General features: G+C 38.8%; 1 protein-coding gene across 2 annotated transcripts; it reads left to right on the plus strand.

Annotated features, from left to right (window-relative positions):
* Positions 1–461: 461 nt before the first annotated feature.
* LOC140931188 (uncharacterized) lies at positions 462–15,758 on the plus strand. 2 transcript variants are annotated; one of them, XM_073380951.1, is made up of 11 exons: positions 462–599; positions 2,081–2,303; positions 3,081–3,140; positions 3,353–3,645; positions 5,017–5,106; positions 6,582–6,647; positions 7,427–8,004; positions 11,540–11,696; positions 12,046–12,090; positions 12,877–13,520; positions 14,290–15,758. In XM_073380951.1, exons 1-11 carry the CDS (start codon positions 551–553, stop codon positions 14,455–14,457), a joined length of 2,373 nt encoding a protein of 790 aa, XP_073237052.1. In that variant the 5' UTR covers positions 462–550; the 3' UTR covers positions 14,458–15,758. The 2 variants fall into 2 exon arrangements, with proteins under 2 accessions (XP_073237052.1, XP_073237053.1); XM_073380952.1 differs by having other exon boundaries at positions 5,020–5,106.
* The last annotated feature ends 8,417 nt before the right edge of the window (positions 15,759–24,175 follow it).

A 24,175-nucleotide genomic window follows, 5' to 3' on the forward strand; every position in this document is an offset into this window, starting at 1 on the left:
AATTATTTGTGAATTTTTGGCTGATTTTTCGAACGTTTGTCATCTATAAAACGTAGGGGGTTGGGGTGGGGGGTTGGGGGGAGACGTTTAAAATTTTGGAAAAAAGGGAAAATATTGGATTTGGGGGTTGTTAAAAATTACAATATGAAGTGAATAATTAGTAAACAACACATAGTCCGCCACTACGGCAAGGTATTATCTAATGCTCCCGTAAACTGAACCACAACATAGTATGGACCATTTCAATAAACTCGGACTAACACTTCTCCAATCCCTGCTCGTGTTTAACCGCCCTTTAAAAGAAAATGCGTTCTTTTGTCCGTTAAAGAACTGTTCCCGAAAAAAAGGCAATTGATACTTCCTGATTACTCAATGGCTCTTGACCTAGATTCACTATGACATATGCAGGAGAGAATAAAGGGGCTTTACCCTCTCTTGCATATATCGTGTTTCCCCTCCTATTGTTTGCGCCACTGCATTGTTTAATGTGACACAGCAGTTGCGAGTCTGACGCAGTAATTGCAAACGAAATGTTTCTTTCCTAACTTCAATGGAACAGTCGTCCAGATTCAACAAACTGGATTCTTCAGGTGTGCAAGGTAAGGTTCATGATTTTAAGGCCCATGCATGTTAAGAACCAACCTCAAGCCAACGTTTCCTTGAGTAATGGAATGTGCAGTGAAATTTACCTACGTCTACATTGAAATTTGGCGCATATGGACTGTTCAACCTGCTGAATGCAGTAGTTTAGTTCGTTTTTACATTATTTGGTCAAGAAATCGGACGTTTTTAGTCGAGTTCTTTTTTAAAAAAATACTTGGTTTTTGATCGAGCTCAGTGATGTGTTGTTGCGGTGGCGGAAGTTCCCACATACTTTCGCTTTCAAAATCGGGTTTTGTCTGCTGATATCAAATGCCGGCCGGTCCCAGGAAAGGGGGGGGGGGGGGGTGTACTCAGCCCCCTCGTATAGCTTCTATTGACAAATAATGTTACAACTTTCACACACCTTGTTTAGCCCTTTTGATCCCTTTTAACTGCTGTAAATGCACTGTCGTTTAAATAGGAAATAATCACAAAAATAGAACGTTTCCTCGACTTTAGAAAGCCATAAAATTCATCTGTTAACCCTTTTTGGGTCCTTTCACAGACCCCAATGACAGATATCCCTTCCCTTTTATATATACTTACTTCAACAAGTGAAATCCCTACCCTTTCAAAGGTACTCCTTCCGGGCGGAGCCTCTCGGTATAGGCCATTATAGGTAGTACCTCCCCCCCCCCGGGCGGCCGGTTCAGCTCAGTTGTGGTCACTTATACTATTCTATTCTTCAAGTCATCTTTTCGCCAACTGAGGGATGAATATTTTACATTCTATATTTCCTGTTATTTCAATTATGACATTTTTGTACCATGCTCAGTTTTAATGTTAATATTCCGGGGAGTGGCGAACGCAACCACACAACGCTCCCTCTCCCCTTATGGTCAGTTTGAGAGAACATAAAACAAATCTGAATCCAAATGAGGCATATCAAATAAAGTTAAAACTCTCAACGTACAGAAGGCGAACCACTTGGCTAGAATCGTGGCCACGAATTTCAATTCGGGGCTAGCAAGTACAATTTCAGTTAGCGGTCTTAAATGCTAGACTGCGGAGATTCGAGGCTTCTAAATTAAAAGTCTGGCACTCTGACCGTTTTCAATATTTTGTCGCGTTTTTCATTGTCAAAATAGAGTTTATAGTTACCAAACAAACCGAATTGCCAAAAAAATCACGGTCATCCAGCGTTGTTATTTACAGTTCATGACCTCTGGTGGCTTAAGTCGTCTCACAATAGAATCCTTTTGCAGCGTCATGACTTCTAGTCAAATCTGCCCTCCTTTTCTGACTGGGGTTACATGATTGGGAATGGATGACGGGCATACATCACTACTTTTGGGACCCTTTTTCTATGCTCATGTTGTAAAAATTTGCTCGCAGGATTACTTGACGATCCGAAGAAAAGGAAGATATTAAAAACCACTACTTTTAAAACCATGATTACTTTTATTCATATTCACCAGAAAATTTTTGTTTCTGACAGATCGCGGTTACTCAGCCTGCCAGAGTTTGCAGTTTATTCGGGGTTTACAGGACTTCACAGATACATCACCTTCAACGGTTTTTGTTAGAGGAAACCGCTGGCCTAACTATCAAGAAGTCGTAACAAGGTATCCCCTCTGTGGTTCTTCTGAGTTGCTGTATTCGGTAGGTTGCATTCAGGGACAATCTACTCTAAGCTTTGGATTGATAGTTCCGGATAACAGGTACGTTATGCATCATCTTATTCATTGCCTCATAACTCGATAGTGGCGTATAAAACTGAGTGAGAGATCATCACCTGTTGTTGATGTATCAGTTAAGTGCCTTTTGAAACGTGGGAAGGTTTCTCAATAACAGGTCAAAAAATGGCAGCGACCGTTTTCGAAAGGAAAATTTGCATCATTCTCCAATCAATCAGACTGAAAACCTCTGACAGAGCCTATATAAAATTTGAAGTAGGGGACAACATATATTATGGGCAATGTAAAATTCTTGTATTTTAGCTCAAAACGGTACTAACCTGTTCATTGCAGCTCAAATATAGTGTTAGTAAAAGCCTCATCCATTGGTTAAGTTCACTTAATTTTGTCCGAGAAAGGCTGATCTTAAGAGAAGAGGTGTGGCACGAGCTGAGTTTATCGCAAAAGTCGCTGCGCATATTTTCCTTCCAATTGCAAGTGGTCGTAGCTTCTTTTTTATGTTTCCAATTCTCAAAAACTAACCGTCAGTGAAACACCTCCAGCGATTATGAACTTTTTGTTACAGTGGAGTCTCTCAGGTGCTTCAAAGAACATTCAAAAAGGTGTTGTGAATGCATTTTGTTATGAACCACTCTGTATCCTTTTTGAAAGTCTGGTCAGGCCGAAAGACAATTTTTCGCGTATCAGGAAAAATCTGGGTCATTTACAGCTTCAAAGCAGAGACTGGGTCATTTCACCACTCTAATGTCCCAACAGAATCAATCTTTATTCTCTTAATATTGTCGTTCTGTTTAATTTTAGGAGAAATCATTTGGTAGGCCTGCAGTATGGTGAAGATCAGAAATTAAGAGGAACGCTTTGGTAATACAATAACTAACGGATCCATTTTTTATGTTCCATTGTTTAGCTTAAACCTAGGAGTAGACAGGCTGAAGAGAATTGTTGTGCAAAGTTCAGATCACATAACAAAGGAATTTCACTCAATGCTCGTGAGGGAGAGGTTAATAGTATAGTCTCAAATCTAGCCTGGCTTATGTTTTTTGGTTTCAACATGTGTTGATCTTTAATTACAGGGCTTGGAACAGCAAGTCAAGACAGATCTTTCGCAAACCGTTCGATTCAAGACATTGCGCTGGTGCTTCATCGAAAATCGTGTGTTATGACTGCGACGTCACCAGCGGGAGTCTTTTGAGCGTTCGTCGTGATCCAGAGAAGAAACGTATTTATTTCAATATTAATGGCAAGGAAGCATGGGTCTCTATTGGTGGCTATGCGCAAAGTATCTGTTACGGATACGCTCGCTTGACTTCAATAGAAAATGACAGCGAAATTGAGGTCACTCTAATTCGAGGCAAAGCAAAAGAAGGTATCTGTGAGATAACGACGTTCTTTAACGCGAAAGTAGTTACTTAGTCTTGTACATTGATTTCTGCTCTAATATCATAGGTGACGAATTACTCCTTAATTTTGGCGCGAAATTTCAGCGTTTATTTGTAATTTCACATGTGAAATTGCCATGGCAACCTGCCGTACGTCTCCGTTTCAGGATGGCGAGGAAGTTTTAAAATGTTATGAATGAAGATGTCGGGGCATAAAAAGACGCTTTAGAAAACCTGAACACACGAAAGAGCACATCAAGAAGGATTCTTAGAGGTATGTTGTGGAAAAATTCTGAAAACTTAAGCCAAATTTTAGCTCTAAACGTTTGAGAGAGTGGAGTTCGCGATCGATCGATACGATCCAGGATAAACAAGTCAAAAATCCTCGATTGCTAACGTAATTCGTCACCCATGATATTAATAGGTAATCAAATGGTATATTCGTGAAATTAGGGAATAATTTCACTTGCGTTTTGTCCAAATCCTAATAATTTCCCTTGCCTAAAGGCTCAGGTAATTATAAGGATTTGGACAAAACGGGCGTGAAATTATTCCCTAATTTCACTCGTCACCATTTGATTACACATACTATACTTATTGCCCTTGATATTGTTTTAAAAATTACAAGTGCCTACTGTCAACGCCAAAAAAAACGCACTCTATTTGAGTTTAAATGAACAGCCAAAAATACTAATCGAGGACCGTGACAGGGGCCAATAACCCAGAGCGAGCAACTTCCATGCGTTCGTGTCACGGTGTTTCCACGGACCAGTATATTTTTAGAATGGTTTTGGCACGAATTTTGAATATCTTTCAAATTCCACAAAACCAGTCAGCAAAACCTACAGACTTAAAAATGATATTTTTTGCCTCTTACTAAAGTTTAGTTTTCCTTTTTGATATCTTCTACTTCGAATGCGCTCACAGACATGGTGGAGATTCCATTTTCTCGGGAAAAAAGTGCCCTAAAATGTGTCTAAAAATAAACTGGTCCGTAAAAACACCGTCACATAGGCCTAGTATGGGAGTTGCTCGCTCCGAGTTATGGGCTCCTGGCGAGGACAGTAGACACAGTAGTCTCCAGAGTCTCCGGCCAGTACTAGTACATACTGGAGATGGTACCGCCATTTTACGTGGTCATCAAAGCTGCGTCTAAGATCTAGCCATTTTCAAAGCAAAACCGCTTACATAATTATTTCAAAAACCTGGGTATTAATCCAGCCTCTGCGACTTTGCGCCCTGCAGTGAAGCGCCCTACAGACTGAGCTATCCTTCCACAGCAACGCAACTGCTTAAGTTTCATTAACTTCATTTTTCTAATGAATAGTACTTAACATTTTAACTCATGGTCTTTTTAGTAGGATTGTTTCAGCAAAATTCGCCTTCGTTAGAAGAAGTGACATTTGTACATGAGAATTCGGAGTCCTGCTGGAAGCCAGTTGTTAGAGGTTGGTAAAAACACGTTTAAATGTGCGGAACTTTTGCCCGTAATTTTGAGCAGCTAGCTAATTTGATAGTAGATTCTTATTATCTTTCAGATTTCTTGTCCCCTTTTAGGCCTGAAATCACACTGAGAAATCTGTCACTACATATTAATCGATGCTTATATTAAAAATTTAACCCAAAATTGTTATTGCTACACTGAAAATTAAAAACATCTATTCTAGCCCCAGAGTGGTAATTCAGCCCCTTCTGGGGCCATTTGAACACAATTTAAGCCAAAACAGCGAAATCAAAAGGATAATCCTACCCATGCTGGGTCACGCCTATTTCAGCCCTCCGGTCCGTCGTCCGCAGGGATTTTCCCTAAAAATGGGAGAGACGGGAAAAGCCCTGGCATTGGCTGGTCACGTGTCTTGGATGTAATAAATTTGCGAGGTTTGCATAATCAAAAGTGTCAAACTAAGATTGCAGAAACATTGCCTGAGATTAGCGTGCTTGTTCGACTTAAATGTGCCTTAAATCGTTGTAATTTTCCGTCGTTCTGTATGAAACCACTTCAGGTTGAGTACTTTGAATGCTTACCGGGCGGTTTCGGCAAATCTCTGCTCTTTCAGCTTCTACCAGATTTCTTGCCTGTCAAAGCAGACAAGAATATTGTGATAATTGTTTCTCCTTTTAACTCTGTTATAGAGGATCAACTCTAAGTGCTGCAGAAAAGAGGAATTTCTCCTGATGTTCTTTTTTTCTGCCCCTCCCATTTTTCTGGGAAACGCCCTGGCCGGGGGGACAAGGTTGAATCAGCCCTAGCTAGATTTTCGGATCTTTCTGATTTACCGTGTAGTCAAAGATTTATCCCAAAATTGTCGTCGCCAGCAATTGTCATGATAAGCCACTAACAATGACATTTCTTATTTTAGCTGAAAGGATTTCAGCTAAAATAAGAAATCAGTCGGTACATATTAACCGTTACATATATTAAGAAATGAACGCAAAATTGTCATTTTGCTAGCCAACCCGAAAGAATAAAAAAACATCAAGATGGCTAACCCACTTAAGAATAGAAGATTTAAAGAAAGACAACAGGAGAAGATAGGGGATATTGACTAAAAGGATGAATCTCGAATTATTATGAGATAAGCAATTATCAAGCTGCTTGCTTTAAACTATCGAAATCCTCCCCCCCCCCCCCCCCCACCCCGCATGAAACGAAATCTGGATTCCCGCATTTGGATTTTTTCTTTTAAAAATTGGAATCCAGAATTTAGAATCCAAGTTCTACTGACAGACTGGAATCCAGTATTTGGAACCCGGAATCCCACTAACGATTGGAATCCTGAATCAAAGTTCCACTTGCAAATACTGGAATCCAGTACTTGGAACGCGGAATCCTCGGAGTGGAATCCAGAATCCAAGACTGTCTTGGATTCCCTTATATGGGGTGATTGAAACGTGTACTAATCTAAAGCTGATTTCTTTTAAGGGTTTAAGAGGCTTTTAATCGACTTCCCAGGCAAAACAAAGGAAGTTAATGAAGAACCTCAAGAAGGTCTGTGTTGCTTGTTTAAAATTCTATCACCCATTCCTCCTTTGTCGTTCGAGGCTACATTGGGAGTCAGATTGGGAGGCAAAGTTTGACTTCTTGCATTCAGTCTAGGTGGTATGTATGTCCACCGTACCTCCAATTGCAAGACTGTAATGCGAGCTTAACGTGAGTGACCTTGTATTCTACAATCAGGATGACGTCAGGCTCACTTTCAGACTGTGATCTAGCCACGAACATAGTAGAGGCGGATCTGTGGGAAGGCCTCCTATTTTAAATCCTTTCAACCAAAGCGAGGAACGCAGGGCCGAGAAATGTTAACGGGAGCTTAAGCAACCGCTGCGGCTATGGCAACTACGAAGAACGGTAAAAATCAATAGGTTTAGGTTAGCAAAACAACAACAAAGACTACGAAGTGAAACTTCAATCCTAATTTCACATTTTATGGAGGACGTAAACGCAAGAAACTGATTATACTTTTCTTTTTCTGAACTCTGCAACAGTCTTTTAGAATTCAAGTCCAGAAAAATTCGTTAAAACTTGACCTATTCAACCGAAACGCCGGAACAGGAGCGATGAAGTTTGAAACAGCGCAAACTCGCCTTTGAAGTATCTATTTTGCAGCCGTTACTGTCGTGGTTTCTTCAGCTCTCTAGTTTTTTGCGAAGGGGGTCCCCCCTCACAAATTGGATCCGCCTGTACATATTCTGCCTCTTTTTCTTGCTATCTCCTAGCCTCCATTTTTTCTTTCCAGTATTCACAAGATTTTAATTTCCTTATTACAGATGTACCACAGCTCTGCCATTACGAACTAAACCAACGTCCCCAGGGAATTTGCCTCATCATAAACAACGCCTCAAACTTAAGCCTCGCAGAAGAAGTGTTACTCTCTAACCTTCTTAGTTCATTCGCATTTGATGTGCAGATCAGGCAAAATCTTACAATGCTTGAGATTAACAGAGTTGCCCAAGAATTTGCATCTAAAGATCATAGCAACTACGGCGTCTTTGTCTTTTTTGTCATCTCACTTGGTAGCCACGATCACGAAATTTCTGGGGTAGATGGGAGAAAGGCAAGCGTCGAGCAGGTCATGTCCGAGTTTACTTCTGGCAATTGTCCCTCTCTACAGAACAAACCCAAACTGTTTTTTGTTCAGAGGTTTACGATGTCTCCTTCTAAACTCGAAGAAAGTCATGACAGCTCATTGTTTTTACCCTACTGCGACGGTGAAGCAGAGTCGAAATTTTCCCCCAAAAATTCGGCTGGTTGGGATGTTTGCCCCGAAGAAGCCGATTTTCTGCTGGCTTGCGCATGCTCTCAAACCAATAAAGCTCAGCAAATTCCGGAGTCGTCCTTCATACAGGTTAGAAATTACATTAATTGGACTCTGCTTAAGGAAATAAAAATATAATCACGAGAAAGAGTGTTTTGGCATGGTGAAAAAACACTGTTAAAGCGGTGTGAACAAACAGTTATGGCGCTTCCGACCGGCTCTAAGGAGCTTCGATAGATGTCCAATCCAATGAAATCAATGAATATAAAACGCTTTTAATTACTAGATTTCTAGCTGCGGTTAAAATCAGTCATCTATCTTACCTACCCGAGAGGGTGGTTAATTCCTATAGTTATTTAATTTTTTCATGAATTACTCTTGAAGTCGAGGAAAGAAGCTTTTTTGTTTTTGCATATTTCTTGGTACCACTCCCCTTCTCGTCAATGGCCCTCCCGTATATATTAAAGTTCGCACAGTTCGGCAGGACGTACTTGTGCATTCCCACGTAAACCAAATAACGCACTCGGAGAGGGTCGTTTCCAGTTGAATTAATGGACAATAGGATCTGGACAGAACGATTTACGTCTTACTCCGAATGGATTGAAATAGTTTGATACATACATACATACATAACCTTTATTAAAGTGTCTAATCGTTCTAGTGCCTATTCGCACTAATCGGGGACACCTTTAAAACTAAATTACATCATTAAAAGAGACTAATTAAGTACTATAATAATAATAATAATAATAATAATAATAATAATAATAATAATAATAATAATAATAGAATTTACATAGCGCTTATACATCGCTGTTCTAAGCGCTTTACAATGTAAAAAAGGACACAAGAATATCATCAATCATAAGCTTGCATATAACACTACTGTACATATTGGGAAATTTATAACATGCACATCTTAAAAAGGAAAGAAAACAAATATAATGAAAGTAAATGCCATATACCTTTTTAAAAAGAAACGTTTTCAACTTAGATTTAAAAAGATTAACATCAGAACAAGCTCGAATTTCAAAGGGGAGCTTGTTCCACAGGCGGAGCGCAGCAACGGAAAACGCTCGCTGGCCATAAGTTTTCATGTTAAAATTTGGTTCTTCAAGGTGTAAATGATCCCTTGATGACCGTAATGTCCTTGATTGATGGTAAAATTTTAAAATATCTTCAAGATAACGGGGACCGGAGTCATTCAATGTTTTAAAAGTTATTAAATTTATTTTAAAAACAACAACAACAATATAAGGCATGTGTATATATATATATATATATATATATATGTTGTGTAAAAAAACGGTACCGTAAGAAAGCTGTTTTTTTACACTGATATATATTTGTAAAAGGACAGCTTTTTTACAAAAATATATTTTTGTAAAAAAACGGTACCGTAAGAAAGCTGTTTTTTTACACTGATATATATTTGTAAAAGGACAGCTTTTTTACAAAAATATATTTTTGTAAAAAAACGGTACCGTAAGAAAGCTGTTTTTTTACATTGATATATATTTGTAAAAGGACAGCTTTTTTACAAAAATATATTTTGTAAAAAAACGGTCATACTCTAAATGTTGCTGGCGAATTCAGCTTGTGTTCATATTAAAGTTGTTCAGCCTTTACAAGTGTTTTCTGGCTTTTTTCTCGATCTCTAAAATAAAACACGCATTGCCGTACCTTACAGACGCCTTTATAGTCCCTAATTCTTATAAACGAATCGGCTGGTGTTTTTATGGCCTTACAAGTTGCTCTGTGTATTGCAAAAATTAGACTAACAAGCGTGTGTATGTACGCTTGTAGCTATGGGCTAGCGTTTCCTTTTGCTTGATTAGCCGACTGAACATGTTCCTACATCATAGTTGTAACGCAGACATGACACTCTTGCATGCATCAACATGGATTTCAACATAGCATGAATCCCGTGATAGAAGTCTAGCGCAACATACATAATACAGGAAATTGTCTAACAATTGCCGTCGTTGATTCTTGCTGAAGATTTTTTGCTAGAAATTGAGTTATAATTTATTTGTCCACTGCTAAGAGCATCAAAGCATTATAGCCAAGTATTTTGTTGACAGTTAAACTGATTATTGCAGCTGATAAACTTGGGAAAATAGATAAATAATACAGAACAATATTCTGTACAGTTTTCGGCTTGAACAAAAGTAGCAATGAAGGAGAGAATAGAAGGCTTTGGTTGCTGCAAGAGATTGTGACAGGCATTGCTTATAAATAAGACAGTGAATAACCCAGCTATTCTATTATTGCCTAACATGCAGTTACTGCCGTGCGTGACCTCAGCCGATAAGCATAACAAATGAAATTACTGCCTGTTCCTTCTTCGCATCCAACAATTAGAAGGTCCTGGAAAATTGAATGACAAAGGAAACAAGAAGAAATAATAAAAAGAATAAAAAGAACGTAAATTTTTAACGCTGTCAGCGAGTTAACAAGGGAATTTAAAAGCCCCGTAATAAAGGGGACACGGGAACGTGAACGTGACTAGCCGGATATCTTAAAATGTACGGTTTGAGAAGCGCACGAAAACTACAGTTCAATAAAGTTCGAACCATGCTATAGAAAACAGCCTGTCTTCGATAAATGGGTTTGTCAAATGGTCTATGTGTGTAAAATAGCAGGATTTTTACATAAAAAGGCAGCTTTCCGAGTACAAAAATATCTTTCGTAAAAAAACAGATTTTTTACATAAAAAAGCAGCTTTTTTACAAAAATATATTTTTGTAAAAAAGTAGTATTTTTACAACCGGTCAACTTGTAAAAAAGCAGCTTTTTTACATAAAAATATATTTTTGTAAAAAAGCAGTATTTTTACAACCGGTTAACTTGCAAAAAAGCAGCTTTTTTACATAAAAAAGCTGCTTTTTTACAAAAATTTATTTTTGTAAAAAAGCAGTATTTTTACAACCGTTCTATTTGTAAAAAAGCAGCTTTTTTACATAAAAATGACGCTCTTTTACAAGGACCGTTTTTTTATGCAACATATAGATATAGCCGGAAATTAACACTATTCAAGCTTAGTACTCTTTTACACTTTAAAACTAAGTTCTAAATGTACTCTTTAACACTTTGAAGCTAAGTTCGAAATTTACAAAATACAAACTAAATGCATATATGAGCTCGGACACTAAAATGAATAAGTAAATATGGGTACGTCCAGTTAATCTAAGCATAAACGGCATTCACTCCCACATCCTTTAAGAAATGATGTTACATCCTTCTTACGTATCATTGTCCTAAAAGTTGCGAAAGTTCCAATATTTCTCTCCTCCTTGCTTAATTTTGACCACAATTGTGGTCCGAGAAATCTGAGAGAATGTCTTCCATAAGTAACAGTTTTAAACCGAGGTAAGACGAAATCTGCATTTCTTAGGTTATATCTCTTACTATTAGTATTCTCCTCGTTGATATTAAAAATGTCCGCAATTTGGTTCACTGTTAATTTGTTTTTTACTTTAAACATCAAAATGAGTATATCCTGCAACCTCCTATTTTGTAAAGTAGTTAACTTAGCTCTTTTCAGCAAGGTGTCACAACTTTAGGTAGTAGTAGTATTACCGGTATATCTCAGTGATGTACAGAAATTTGTTCTCTTTATTAGGTCTTGGCAATGGTCTTTACCAGTTACTGTCATTTGGGGTATGATTTGCTTGAATTGCTTACAAAAGTTAATGAGCTGTTGGTGATTGAAGCAAACAGAGCATCGCTTGTTCAGGTGCCATACCTGACTCATACACTGAGAGCTAAATTGTATCTAGGTGAGAAACTATTATTAAGGAGCATTGAGGTTAATAATGACAGATATAAAACAAATAGATTTTTTTCCTTAAGGTGAGTTTTCACAAGAAGCATTAGACAGAACGAACAAAACAAAAACGTATCATACTAAGACAAAATGCATGTTTTGTCAGGGCTGATATGGCTTTCCTATTGAAAACTTGTTCACTTTCATACCAAAAGATGTTTTCGTTGGTCCGTTTTCAGTTCAGTTTCCAATTTAACAGTGTCCTTTTTTATTTTCAGACTTTAGACACCAGATTAAGATACTCATTCAAGTAAAATGGAGAAGTAATATTGCACTAAACTGATTCTTGTTTGGTAATTTAGGTTCTATACTGAATCCTACCCAAGAAACAGCCTCTTTCATTCCAGGTACGTATGACGTAATGGGGGTATTCACAGCATGGCATACGAAGAAAATAGTTTTAAATTTACTACGATCATAACTGCTGAATCATTAGCGACTGATCAAAAATCGTAGGCCAGTCCCCACGAATCAGGGAGAACAAATACTGGAGCAGTTTAAAAAATGTCTTGAGTGTGAAAAAATTAATAAAAGCTATTAAATTACAAAAAAAATGTCTTGATTGGTGTGGATGGGTCCTAAGATTTTTTTTATCAATCAGCTAATTGTATATAATGTTTAAAAGAACTCAGGCATTTTCTGTTACTTACTTTCCATGGTTCCTAATACTTTAGAGTCAGCTACGCACCATGTTAACGAGATGTTAGGTAGGCCCTCCCAGAAGGAAAGTCTATGGACTAAAAAACTCCATGCCTGGCAATTTTTCAAGCCAAGAAAGCATTAAATGATATGAAAATAAGATTTAAAAAAGGTAGAACTTGAATGTTTTTGTCTTTACGGCCGGGATACGCGGGTACTACGCACTTTGAATACCAGGAAAATCTCTAATTAAATTAAGCTACCCCCCGACCCCCCCAAAGAATAAAACTTTCCTACCACCAAAAATCCCCGAATCGAAAATTTTAAACTCAAGAAAATCCGGCTTCGATGAACCCCGTCACTTGAAATCCCGTTCCCCCTCCCCCTCTGGAGTAAACCGTCAATATTAAATTCACTTACAGCATAAAGGATGCACGTGGCGCGTTTACAATGCATTGACTCCCAGCTTAAATGTGTTTCTTTCATTTCTCAAGGTCCGCCTCAGCTGAACCGCTATGAAATCAACCGAACTCCCCATGGATACTGCATTATCATTAACAACCTTACGTTTGAAGACGAAAACCTGTCCGACCGCCATGGAGCAAGTAAAGACGTAGACAGCCTCAGGCAGTTGTTCACTGATCTCAAATTCACCGTAGTAATCCAAAAAGATTTGGACAAACACGAGATCGAAAGAGTGGCTGAGAAGTTTGCGAAGAAAGATCACCGCGAGTTTGGTGCGTTTTTTTTCATTCTCATGTCGCATGGTGGAAACCGAGATTGCATTCTGGGGGTAAAGGGAAGGAAAACTTCCGTCGAAAATCTAATGGTAGAGTTCCAAGCAAGGAATTGCCCCTCACTAAAAGGAAAACCAAAGGTGTTTATCATCCAGACCTGCAGAGGCGTTCGTGAGTGTATAAATGAAACATTCGTATCTCCAGTTGGGAGTATTCAGTCACAGGATGTGCTATCTACGTCACCATCTTCAGATGCCCAGTCTACTGGACGTCCTTCTACAGCGGATTCCACTCTTGCAAGAAGTGTGTTTCCGACGGAAGCTGACTTTCTTTTGGCGTTTGCTACCGTGCCAAGTTTTGTGTCCTTCCGGTTCAAGGAGTTTGGTACTATATTTATACAGGTACGTATGAGTATTAGGTTATTCCTGTTGCTGTGACTCTACATTGATTTAGTGATACGGAGGATTAGGATGAAATTTTGTGTAGCCTCTTGCACTGTCATAACTGGAGTGAGAAGAATAGCGAGGTGTCGTTAAAGGGGTTTTCAGTATCACTAAAAATGTTATTACTAAGGAAAGAAGGCAGGAAATTTTGAATATCTTTTTAATAGTTAAGTAGCCTTTTATATTAAGTCTGTAAAATAGAAAAATAAGTGCTTTTACTTATTTTAGATATAGTTGATAGTTTTTTAAAAAGTTAAAACTTTTAAATAAAACTCTAGTCAGTTTTTAAATACTATTTTTACTTGTTTTTAATTGTGTATGTTAATGTTACAAGTTTATCAGTTTTATCTTAACTGTCACACGTTTACCCTCTTTAAATGAAGGCTTTACCTTACCTTACCTTAACTTACGATGTAGCAGGGAATGAATTGATTCCCCGGGGAGTTCTTCCTATAATGGGCCATACGTAAAGGCTTCGTTCGAAACGTTGGTTAAAATATATTAAATTTTAAGGAAATCTGTCGTTTCGGTCTGTAAAAGGACCTAAAAGGACTAACGGCATTTTGTGGCGGTGACAAAGGGAAGAAACTTCCTGGCTTAGTGATTAATTTTTTTCAAAAGGCGGTGTATTTGCAAAACTAGGTCGAAGACTGGGTTATATTGGCATTTGTCATCGCAACACTGTTATTAAACTGAGAAAAAAATTTTTTTTCTTGCTTCAAACCAGGCTCTGGTCGAAGTTATCAGAGAACATCACCACCATCATCATTTTCTGGATATTTTAACCGAAGTTACCAAACGTGTGGTTGAGAGACAGAACCCAGAACACAACATAAAGTGCCGTGTCCAAGTTCCAGCACCCATGCACACACTCACCAAGCATCTGTATTTGTGAGAAGACTGGATCAAAGTATTAACAACAAAGAGCAAAAGCGTTTCTGAGCGCTAGGAAATCATCTCTTTAAGAACCCAAAGACACTTCGCATGACAACTTTAAGTTAAGCCAGATTATTTACCCTTGTGCGTCATATAGGAATGTTTTGTCAGCCACAAACCTTAGTGTTTTTTTTTTTCGAAAACCTTTGTTGCTTTGCAGATCGCCGAAGTGCTATATCAGCAAAGTTGTTCGCCGACATAATAAACGAATAGAATGAAGAGTTGTAACATATGTAGTCACTGTGAGGTCTTGAAGCGAAGACCTCATATTTTGCTTTGAGATATCCAGTGAAAAGTGCAAGCAATAAGAAACAAGAAACATTCAAAAGGAAATGCCCCAGTAAGACATCAGCACAGTTAAATGTCTCCTTGTGCCAGAAAAAAGCATGTTTGGTGTTTTGCCAGGGCTACCAACAGCCTAAATGGAGACAAACTAAAGTTACTTTTGTTGTAATTAGTTTGAAAACAATGAAATACGAGGCTGATTGGACATAGACAGCTAAAACAGATTTCCTTCTTACCCCAGCATTTCCTTGAGGGTAGAGTTTACTGTTTTAAGTTAGTTGCATGTCTCGTTTCATTCTTTCATGCTTATCCAAGATCGCTTGTAACGTGTTACTGTTTGTCCATTTTGGCGAACCTGGCACAATTAAAAAGGTTCATTCGCACCTTTTGGTAGGGTTACCAGTTCGCCCCTAACGTAGACTTGAAACACGTAGGTAAACTGTTAAAACTTTGTACATTCCATGGCTCAGTTGCATTACTCATTCAGTCGGGCACTCGCCCGACTACAGCTGACTAAAGACTGCCATTAAGGCGGACTTATGTTGTCATGTACATATTATATTTTTGCTTTAAAAATTGTCATATAATTAAAATATCATATGCAGTATTATAAACATAAAAAGGAGTCTAAACTTCTAAATAGGTTAGTGGCAGCATATGTGTGTATTTAAAATTGACATCCGTTTGGTGGAAAACTTCGACCAGGAAAACAGAACTACTGTCTGTTCAGACCTTCCCTTTAAGTTACTTCTAAAGTTTTTCACTGTAACAACTAGAAAGTTGGGTTTTCTTTCATTCTAGCCGGATTTTGCGGAAACATTTGTAAATGGTAAACAACCCATGCCTGCCGGCTGTGCAAACACCAATCAGAGCATAGGATGCGGCCAAGCTCGATGCACTGATCAACGCTTGTATGTTTTAATACTGATTGCATATTATTGTATAGACTTGTACTGAGGAAGATATACTTGCCAATATACTTGTCTGTTTGGTTTTTATTTGCCTAAATAATGCGAAGCAATGCTGGTTACGGTGCGCAACCTCAACATCCCAAAACAAGGTGCCGATTCGCCATAATAGCACTAAATTCCTCAGGCAAGATATGTCTCTCAGCTTTTCTGCTTGCGGCTCGATCTCAAATGATATGTCTTTGGGTGGGATAAGTTCTTGGTGGGGAAAATTTGTTAAATTACGCGCGTTATCGAGGTTGTAAAATCTGAACAGGTTACTAAAAAAAATGAGCTCTCTTGGCTTCCACTGGCTGTTGCATGTCCACATTGTGACATATAACCCTTGACTGCCTTCCGTATCAGAGTTGAGAAGTCACAGTGCTAGTTCCATGGTAGGGATGACAATTTAGTGTCACTCTTACAAAGTCACAATAAGTCTTAATCAGACCGATAGCAACGATATTAAGGTGGACGATGCCTTCTCCATCTGAACGGGTGCGTCTTCCGGAGTGCCACAGTTGTCCTTACTTAGACCCCTACTGTTCAACAACTTCATAAACGAAATTTCCCTGGTCTCTATGGTGCATATGTTGGCAAAAATGTAGGAAGTTTTCACTTTGGAATCGCAGTGTGGACGACTTATTTATCACACCCTGGTCCCATGATAATAACATGGCTAACACTCTGTCTGCGTATCAATATTTTTCGACCATCAGGCTGATAGCTAATCTATCATCGTACCAAGTCACTGAGCCCACATATCGAATATATAATGGGTCGATCAGTAATCTATCTGACTATCAGAATCTGTAGTCAAAGCTTTATGTGAGGTCGGGTCGACTAAGTCATTTTTCAAGGACCGTTTTTGAAATCTATTCCTAGACTATGTACCGTTCCGTGAATCAAAATTCTTAACGCGTCGGTATCCTTTATTGCCAAACTAAAAGCCTATTTACTATTTATGATAATCTTCAAAGGTGTAACCCCTCAGGCGCTGATACAATTGACCACTCCAGAAAATACCATAACATACCATAATGCTCTATGTATGTCACCCCCAAATGTTGCATAATCATAGTCTTCAGTTTCTCTTGGGAGTTAAAATGGCCCCAAGAGAAACTGAAAACAATGCTTATACAAAATTTTGAGCTGACAAACAAAGAGTATTATAGTATGTTATGGCATTTACTGCATGTAGTGGTCAATTCTGGCAACATCGTTTAGTATTAAAGTTAGAGTTATTGCCACGCATTCTGTCTTTGCAAATCAGTTTTTCTACGACTTTGAGGGCGCCTCACGATAATGGCCGAATTTATACTAGCGATAAATTCGCTTCAAGATGAATTATTATCCATTCCAGGAGCCCATAACCCGTGTCCATTCATAACATTTCGCCGTTTCTGATTGGCTCAAAGCCCAGGCTAATTCTTCATAACCAACTGTCAAATTTGGAGGATGCGAGCAATAGACCTATTCGGCTAACTCAATGTTGTACCCAATTCAAATCTCCCTGGGTTAAGATTCTTTGTGTATTGTATTTGCACTATAAAATGGCACTCACATATAAATGATATGGAAATTCCTAAAACGAAACGTTTTATTCCCAAAGGGTTTGAATTGGGCACAACATTGAGTTAGCCGAATAGGTCTTTATACTATCAATTCGATGGTATATTGACTTGGAAAGGAGGTTGATCAATGGCATATTGATTTGGAAAGGAGGTGGCATGGGCAAAAGACCATCAATCAACCAAGAGCAGCGGCCCAGCTGTTTATTCACGAGTGAACTAAAAATAATGGCGTTCACGCGGCTATTCGAAGACGAAATAGCCTAAATATTCTGAATAAAACTAAACGGAAAGAAAGCAGGATACGCAGAACATATTGCTCGATAGATGTTATCTACTTTTTGATGATCGATTGAGGACATTGAGGAGTATCTGTAAGAAAAAACCTGAGTGTGTTTACAATCCGGAAACTGTGCAAAAAATAGGCCAAAGTTTAAAAGAAAGTCAACGAGGAGGTAAGCTTGTTCAGGACTTAAAAATATTTTGAATGAATAATAAAACAGTTATTGAACTCCTGTAGCAAAGCCGCGGGGCCAAAATATTGTTTCATATTGTTCTCGTTCAAAAGCTATCAAGTGTCCCCCGTTGTTAACGGACTATTGATTCTGTTTTTATTCAGAAATCCATTGGTGAAATGAATGATCAATATTCCAACACTATTGAACATTCGTATGTTGAATGGATCGATAAAAAAAGCCTTACCAGTATTTTTATGGCTAAAATTCATCGGGGCTCAATCTTGACACAGACATTACATTATAAATTTCATGGGAATTAATATTGAATTAAAGAACGGAATCAATTTCTAATTAATGAATTCATAACCTGTGAACGATGAAAATGCTTGGCTGGCTTCGAATGTAAGAGCTTGCCTGAACACAATCAAACGGTTTGTAATTTATCATTTCTTCCAAGGGCATCTTTTTGTATTGAGGTCCAATAAGTGATGAAGGGTGGCATTAAACAAAGACAAATCCATTGATTCTGTTGTTCGATCCGTAACTTACTGTTAAGTTCTAACAAGAGCAATAATGGCTCCCCGGGGGGGGGGGGGGGGGGGTACACCTGGTAATTCTTTGTGGGAGTGTGCCGCCCAGTTCTCCAAATCCTGACCCTATTTCAGACCAACAAATGTCATTTTCCACACCCGTTTTCAGACCAGACCTCTAAAATCCATACCCGTTTTCAGACCAATTATGCTGGCCAAATACTAACTATTTGCTTGATTTAGTAAAGAGATCTGTTAAATTTTCTGTCAATTCTTTGGCTATAAGTGAGTCTATCTCGATAATAACTAAGACATCAAAATGCAGTCTAGTCGTAATTTCTCAACTTGTTAACACTCGTAATATGCTTTGGTTGCTTGTTCCAATAAAGAACGAAATTTTTAGGCCTACAAAATCATTTACCAGCCTAAAGAAGGCACGAAAAAAGGGCCATCTTGATTTATGGCACCCGCTTAGGCCCAGTTCTCCCCCAAAACCTTGAAGGGGAAAAAAGTTTCCCGAGAGGCGGAACTACATGACATGTATTACGTAAAACAAATAAAACCTGAGTCATCGAAAGACAGTCTACACAACCGGTACGCGCTAGGTTAAAGCATGGTTTGTGCAAAGGCCCGACAGAATTGAGGACAAAAAGAATGGAAATCGGAATACAAGAAGCTACTTACAAAGGTAAGTGTGAGAAATAATGGCGTGAAATCTACCACGTAAAGAATCGAGTCAAGTGGAAGCGTTTATACAAAAGACTTCAACATCCAGAGGAGTAGCAAGTAATGGAATGGGAGATTTGTCGAGACCTTAGACAAAATGTTAGGCCGTTCCAATGCCGCAGAACAGCTTCTAGATAGGGATAGTAAACTTCAGTGTCGTGCTAGTAGCCTTCTCGGTCATAAGACTGATTGTTTCGCTTTTCCATGGTTCACTTGCTTGGTTTTGACTCGTAACACGTAAACGTTAATCTAGAGCTTTTTACTGAACTGTCCCAGGATTCAGGATTGCCGTTAGAAAGTTTCCGTTTATGTGTGTTAAAAAAAAAAAAATCCATGGAATGCTTTTAGCATAGACTAATTCTTGTTGTCCATGTTCACCCGTGTGACAACTGTACTATATGCAAATTTCGAGTGTTGACCTGACACTTAAAATCATTGGGCCAATTTTGTAAACGTAGGTTAGCTAGTGTTTAACAAAACCGCGTTCTAAGTCATTTTCAATTTGCCCAACGATTTTATCTAAACATCATTTATTGTGAACAGTTTTATGACAGCATATTGAGAAGACTAGAAATTAAAGTATTTTTCTTCTTAAAACAATCCACCAAAGAAGAGATCTGGAGGTTCAAAGATTCGTTGAACCGCGGCTTAAGTTAGACTCCACTGTTTTTTTCTGGTTGCTAAGAACTTTTTTGCAGAGTGTAAAGGTTGCAATTACCAGCTGAGAGTTTTAACAAGGTAGTCAGCACCGCCAGCAAGGATAAAACTACTCTGTGAACGCCAGGGAACTAATATCAGACCATTCACTTTTCGAAAAAAACTGTTATAATATGAGAACCACGGAGGGCTGTCATTTCCAACTTGGTTAACGATAATAAATAAACATCACCAACTTTAGCGGGCAAAACGCAGTCGATGTTTTCGTTTAATAAGGGGTTTAGTTGTAAGGGGCCTCATACTGAGGATTTTTTGGCGGGGGGCTGAGGCCTTGGGGCAGGCGGAAGCCAGAAAATTTTCACTTGTTACTCAAAATGTTCTTGATGATAATAAATTCAATGGAAAAAAATCGAAATATATTTTGTTTGCTAAACAAAAGACCGCCTGCGAGTTGACGAAGTATGGCAGTAATGCTTATTCCAATTTGTACTTGTGATATGGAACAATTATTATTATTTTTTTTTTAAAAAAGGGTACATTAATGCATTAAATAAACTCTGTAGCTTGTAATTTGAAAACAATTTTTTTTTACGACACTGCGGACAGAAAGCCACTCGAACCGACATAAAATAAAGCGTCACGCAATCGTTCTTGAATTTCCCTTCTAGCAGAGGTCTCTCACGGCAAGAGAAAATTCAATGATTTGAAAGAGAGTGACCTTTGCCTGCCCCCGATGCGTTTTCCATCACTCATGCACTGACGTATCCTTAAAAACCATTAATGTTTAGTCACGTGCGACACAACTTACAGAACCGGTTTGCGCGATAACAACGTGGGCTGAGAAGTTTCCAGGATGCAATCTCAACAGGGCAGGAGTATTCCACATTAAACGAACCGGTTTTGAAAACCAGTGAGTCTCGGCCACAAATGTTGCCGGCGGCTTCATAAAACGACGCGTCGGAGGCCAACAGAGGTCTCTCTATTTCATTTTCTCTTGCCGTAAGAGACCTCTGCTAGGAGAGAATTCTCGACTCCATGATGAGTGCTAATATTTCCTTTAGACAATCGCTATTTCTTAAAAGCAAGTCATGATATTGGAAGGTTACGCAACTTCCTTGTCCTGCTGTTCTATATATAAATCACTATCAAGAGAGGATAAAGGGGACAGAGAAGGCATCCCCCATACACACCCTATTACATTGGTAATTCGTCTCGAGTTATTTTTAAGACCACAGATCCCAAGGGGGATTAGACAACAGCCAATCACATAGTGCGAATGTGTTCCGCGTGGATAAGCCACGCTCAGAGCCACGTGTTCTTCACGAATTGACGCAGAACAAAATGGCGGAAGACGCGGAGAGTGATATTGCTATTCGTTTTGTCGACGAAAACGACTACAGAGAGATTTCTGCTAAAGCTGTGTCAGCGAAACGGAAATTAAAAAAGAATCGCCTTTCCTGGCTTTTTTCTAAGCATTGCTACGACGTTGATTCGAGCAAAGCTGAGAGTTCTAGCAAAGAAGATGAAAAAGTCAGTGCACGCGAGGAGGAAGCTGTAACCGAAACGGAGAGTGCTAATGAAATACAAGAAAAAGTAGAAAGCTCCTATTCCGATGAAAGTTCAGCAGATGAAGCGAAGAGGAGGAATTGTGCAGGGAAGCATAAACCTGCGCCTTCGAGTTCGACCGTCACCAAATCAAGCAAAAGGGCGCCGAAGAAATCAAATAAACGGAAAGAGAGTCTTTCGAAAGAAGAGATGTAGCGATTCCTTTTTTCCAGGTGAGCGCCGACTCATTTCGCTTCAATATTCAGGAATGCTCCCGATCTCTTTACGCTTTCATTGCCTTTCGCCCGACATGTTTTACACGGCGTTTAGTCATGCGAAACCTCCATGAAACATCCACGCAGCGCGCGAGGTAACTTTAATTTTTTACCCGGATTCTAAAAATAATTCGAGACGAATTACCCATGGAATAGGGTGTTTATGGGGGATGCCTTCTCTGTCCCCTTTATCCTCTCTTGTCACCACTTAAAGTTGTTTCAGGTATTCTTGACACTCGGTACACATGGTATGGTGTTGCATTAATAATAACTTAATTATTAGATCAAGGCTGAGGGTTTAGCTGTTGTTATGGAAGAACTTATAAGTAACGAAGTGACATGTGACGTAGGTGAAAAGGTGTAGAGGTATGACACGAAAAAAATTGGTCAGAATGTCCTACTACAAAAGAGCCTTGTTTGAGACTAATAAGTAGCAGCTTAAAAAGCAAATCGGTCGGCAGCAGATAAAGGAAAGTAAATTGAAGTGAACGTTTGGTTCGCTCAGTTGAACATAATGAGGAAGCATCGATCATAATTAAAGGACAATGTACAAGGATTCCGGCTGAATTATTCCAAACGAATGTGATGCATGGAAGAATAGCTAGTCAATTTGAAGACTGTCATGCTGCTTTCTTCCCTACAGAAAACGGTAACTTACCGTTTTCTGCAGGGAAAGCCAACTACACCAAGAAGGAAATGCGTCCCGACCTGTAATTCCCTGGGACTACTTCCTGATATAAGCCATAATGGTACATTGGGCCGCCCCAAAGGGTATAGTTTTGCGCCGTTTTGGCCTGAAAATGGGTATAGATTTTGCCCATTTTGGTCTGTAATCGGGTATAGTTTACGAGGGAACTACGTTACCGTAGTGCATGAATGTTTTCGTCGTTTCAATTCCGAACAAGAGAGGATAAAGGGTATGAATAAGAAAGAAAGTGTAATATGCGAATGTAATACGTGTGTTGCGTTTTGTGACCAACCCAGGTCTGAAAACGGGTGTGGAAAATGACATTTTTTGGTCTGAAATGTGGTCTGGATTCGGAGAAGAGGGCGGCACACCTCCACCAAGAATTCTCTGGAGAACTCCACAAGCTGTGATTTTAGTTTACGGTGTTGTCAAATGTCACGAAAAGACTAGCCCTCCTGGATGCTCACTCATACGTATACAAAGGACGGAGGTTTCATGCCCTGCAGTTTTTAAATTGTTGTATTCTCAATAAATCTTTTAACTGTTTCTTTTTTAGAGTGTTGAAAGATTATCAACTGGAATAAAAAATGAGCAGTGGTGAAGACAAGAATTCAGGTTAGTGAAAAACAAGACATTCAACAATTTTCCCCAGATATTTTCTTGTATTTTCCTTTCTTATCAAGTTTTCCATGCTTATTACAGCAAAACATTTTTTGTAACCTCATCAGACCCGAATAACGATGTGGTTTATTCTAATAAGTTATCTTGCCAGCATGGTGTCTATAATTTGAATTTTGTAAATTTATCACTCAGGAGTTTTGACCGATCACTACCGTTTTACGTAATTGGTAAAGTAGTGATTTCAAAGTAAGATTATCAACATTATTCAGCTTATCCTTTTCTATGAAATTTCGATGGATGAACTGATTTTTGATTCGAATAAAAAGCATTTTACTGAATTAATGTGATGGAACTATTACAAATTTAAGGCTGGGCGGATTCTTCAAATAAGGGATATAGCTTTAACCAGTGCTCTGCCTTTAGGCTTACCTTATTGCAAACTACCGATGGGACAAATTTTTCAGTGTACGAACCTTGTTCGAACAAGTAATAGACTAGTGGGTAGGGGTAGTGGTGTCCCAAGCATTCGTATTGGGGGTGGGGGAAGAGAAGCATAAGTTCTCATAACTATGTTGGTAAAGCATTGCAGCTCTAACGGAGACTATATGGGCTCTTATCCCGTTAAAGCCCTGAAATTTTTTTTCGGGTCAATTTGCAATTGCTTAAAATGTAATTAAAGCTGCGACGATCATATCTTTATTAAAACTGGAATAGCTTCGAGTTTAAGTTGTTGTGCGTTCAAGGTTAAAAATTTTGCTCTTCCACTTTCTCCTTCCTTTACTCTTTGTCAATAATAACAGTTGGTAGGTCCGAGAGAAGATGGAGCAGTGACCCTCTAAGAGGTAAGTCGTCGGCTAATAAAATCTGTTAGCATTTCAGTCATCAGCAGAGAGCGAGAAAAACCAAACCAAACCACTTAACTGCTGTTTCGAAGACCAATCATGGGAGCAAATTAACGTGTCTAAGTTAATCCCCGCCCCCAAGCGCATTCATTCGCATTCTCCTTGCCATTATCTGCAGGATGCTGGTGAAGTAGTTTTTGATTATTTAATGTTTACAGACTAAGCTTAAATTTAGGATGAAAAGGTATTTTTTTCGAGTTTACCTATGATGTCAAGGTTTAAAAATTTTGCGTCGTCAAGCCAAAAGTGGCATGAGTGAGTTATGCAATGCAGCTCAATGCCTTCTCGTGGTATAGCCTGAATATCCCACCACTGACATGATTTTTCTTTATACACATGGTTACTCACACCGTAACGTAACGTTAACACGTTAAGAATTGAACTCACTCATGGAATATTTTACTGTGAAACACTCGGAAGCTGAATAACAAGTACAGTTGAACCTCTCTACAACGGCCACTTTTGTCTGTCC

This window comes from Porites lutea, chromosome 3 (assembly GCF_958299795.1).
Source record: "Porites lutea chromosome 3, jaPorLute2.1, whole genome shotgun sequence".
In the NCBI taxonomy this organism is placed as follows: Eukaryota; Metazoa; Cnidaria; class Anthozoa; order Scleractinia; family Poritidae; genus Porites; species Porites lutea.

What these genes read in the sequence shown, in the direction of transcription:
- LOC140931188 (XM_073380951.1), top strand. Translation starts at nt 551, where the DNA reads ATGGAACAGTCGTCCAGATTCAACAAACTGGATTCTTCAGGTGTGCAA. An exon ending in AAATTAAGAGGAACGCTTTG is followed by an intron (nt 3,141 to 3,352) that starts GTAATACAATAA and finishes CTTTAATTACAG; the next exon opens with GGCTTGGAACAGCAAGTCAA. An exon ending in TAATGAAGAACCTCAAGAAG is followed by an intron (nt 6,648 to 7,426) that starts GTCTGTGTTGCT and finishes TCCTTATTACAG; the next exon opens with ATGTACCACAGCTCTGCCAT.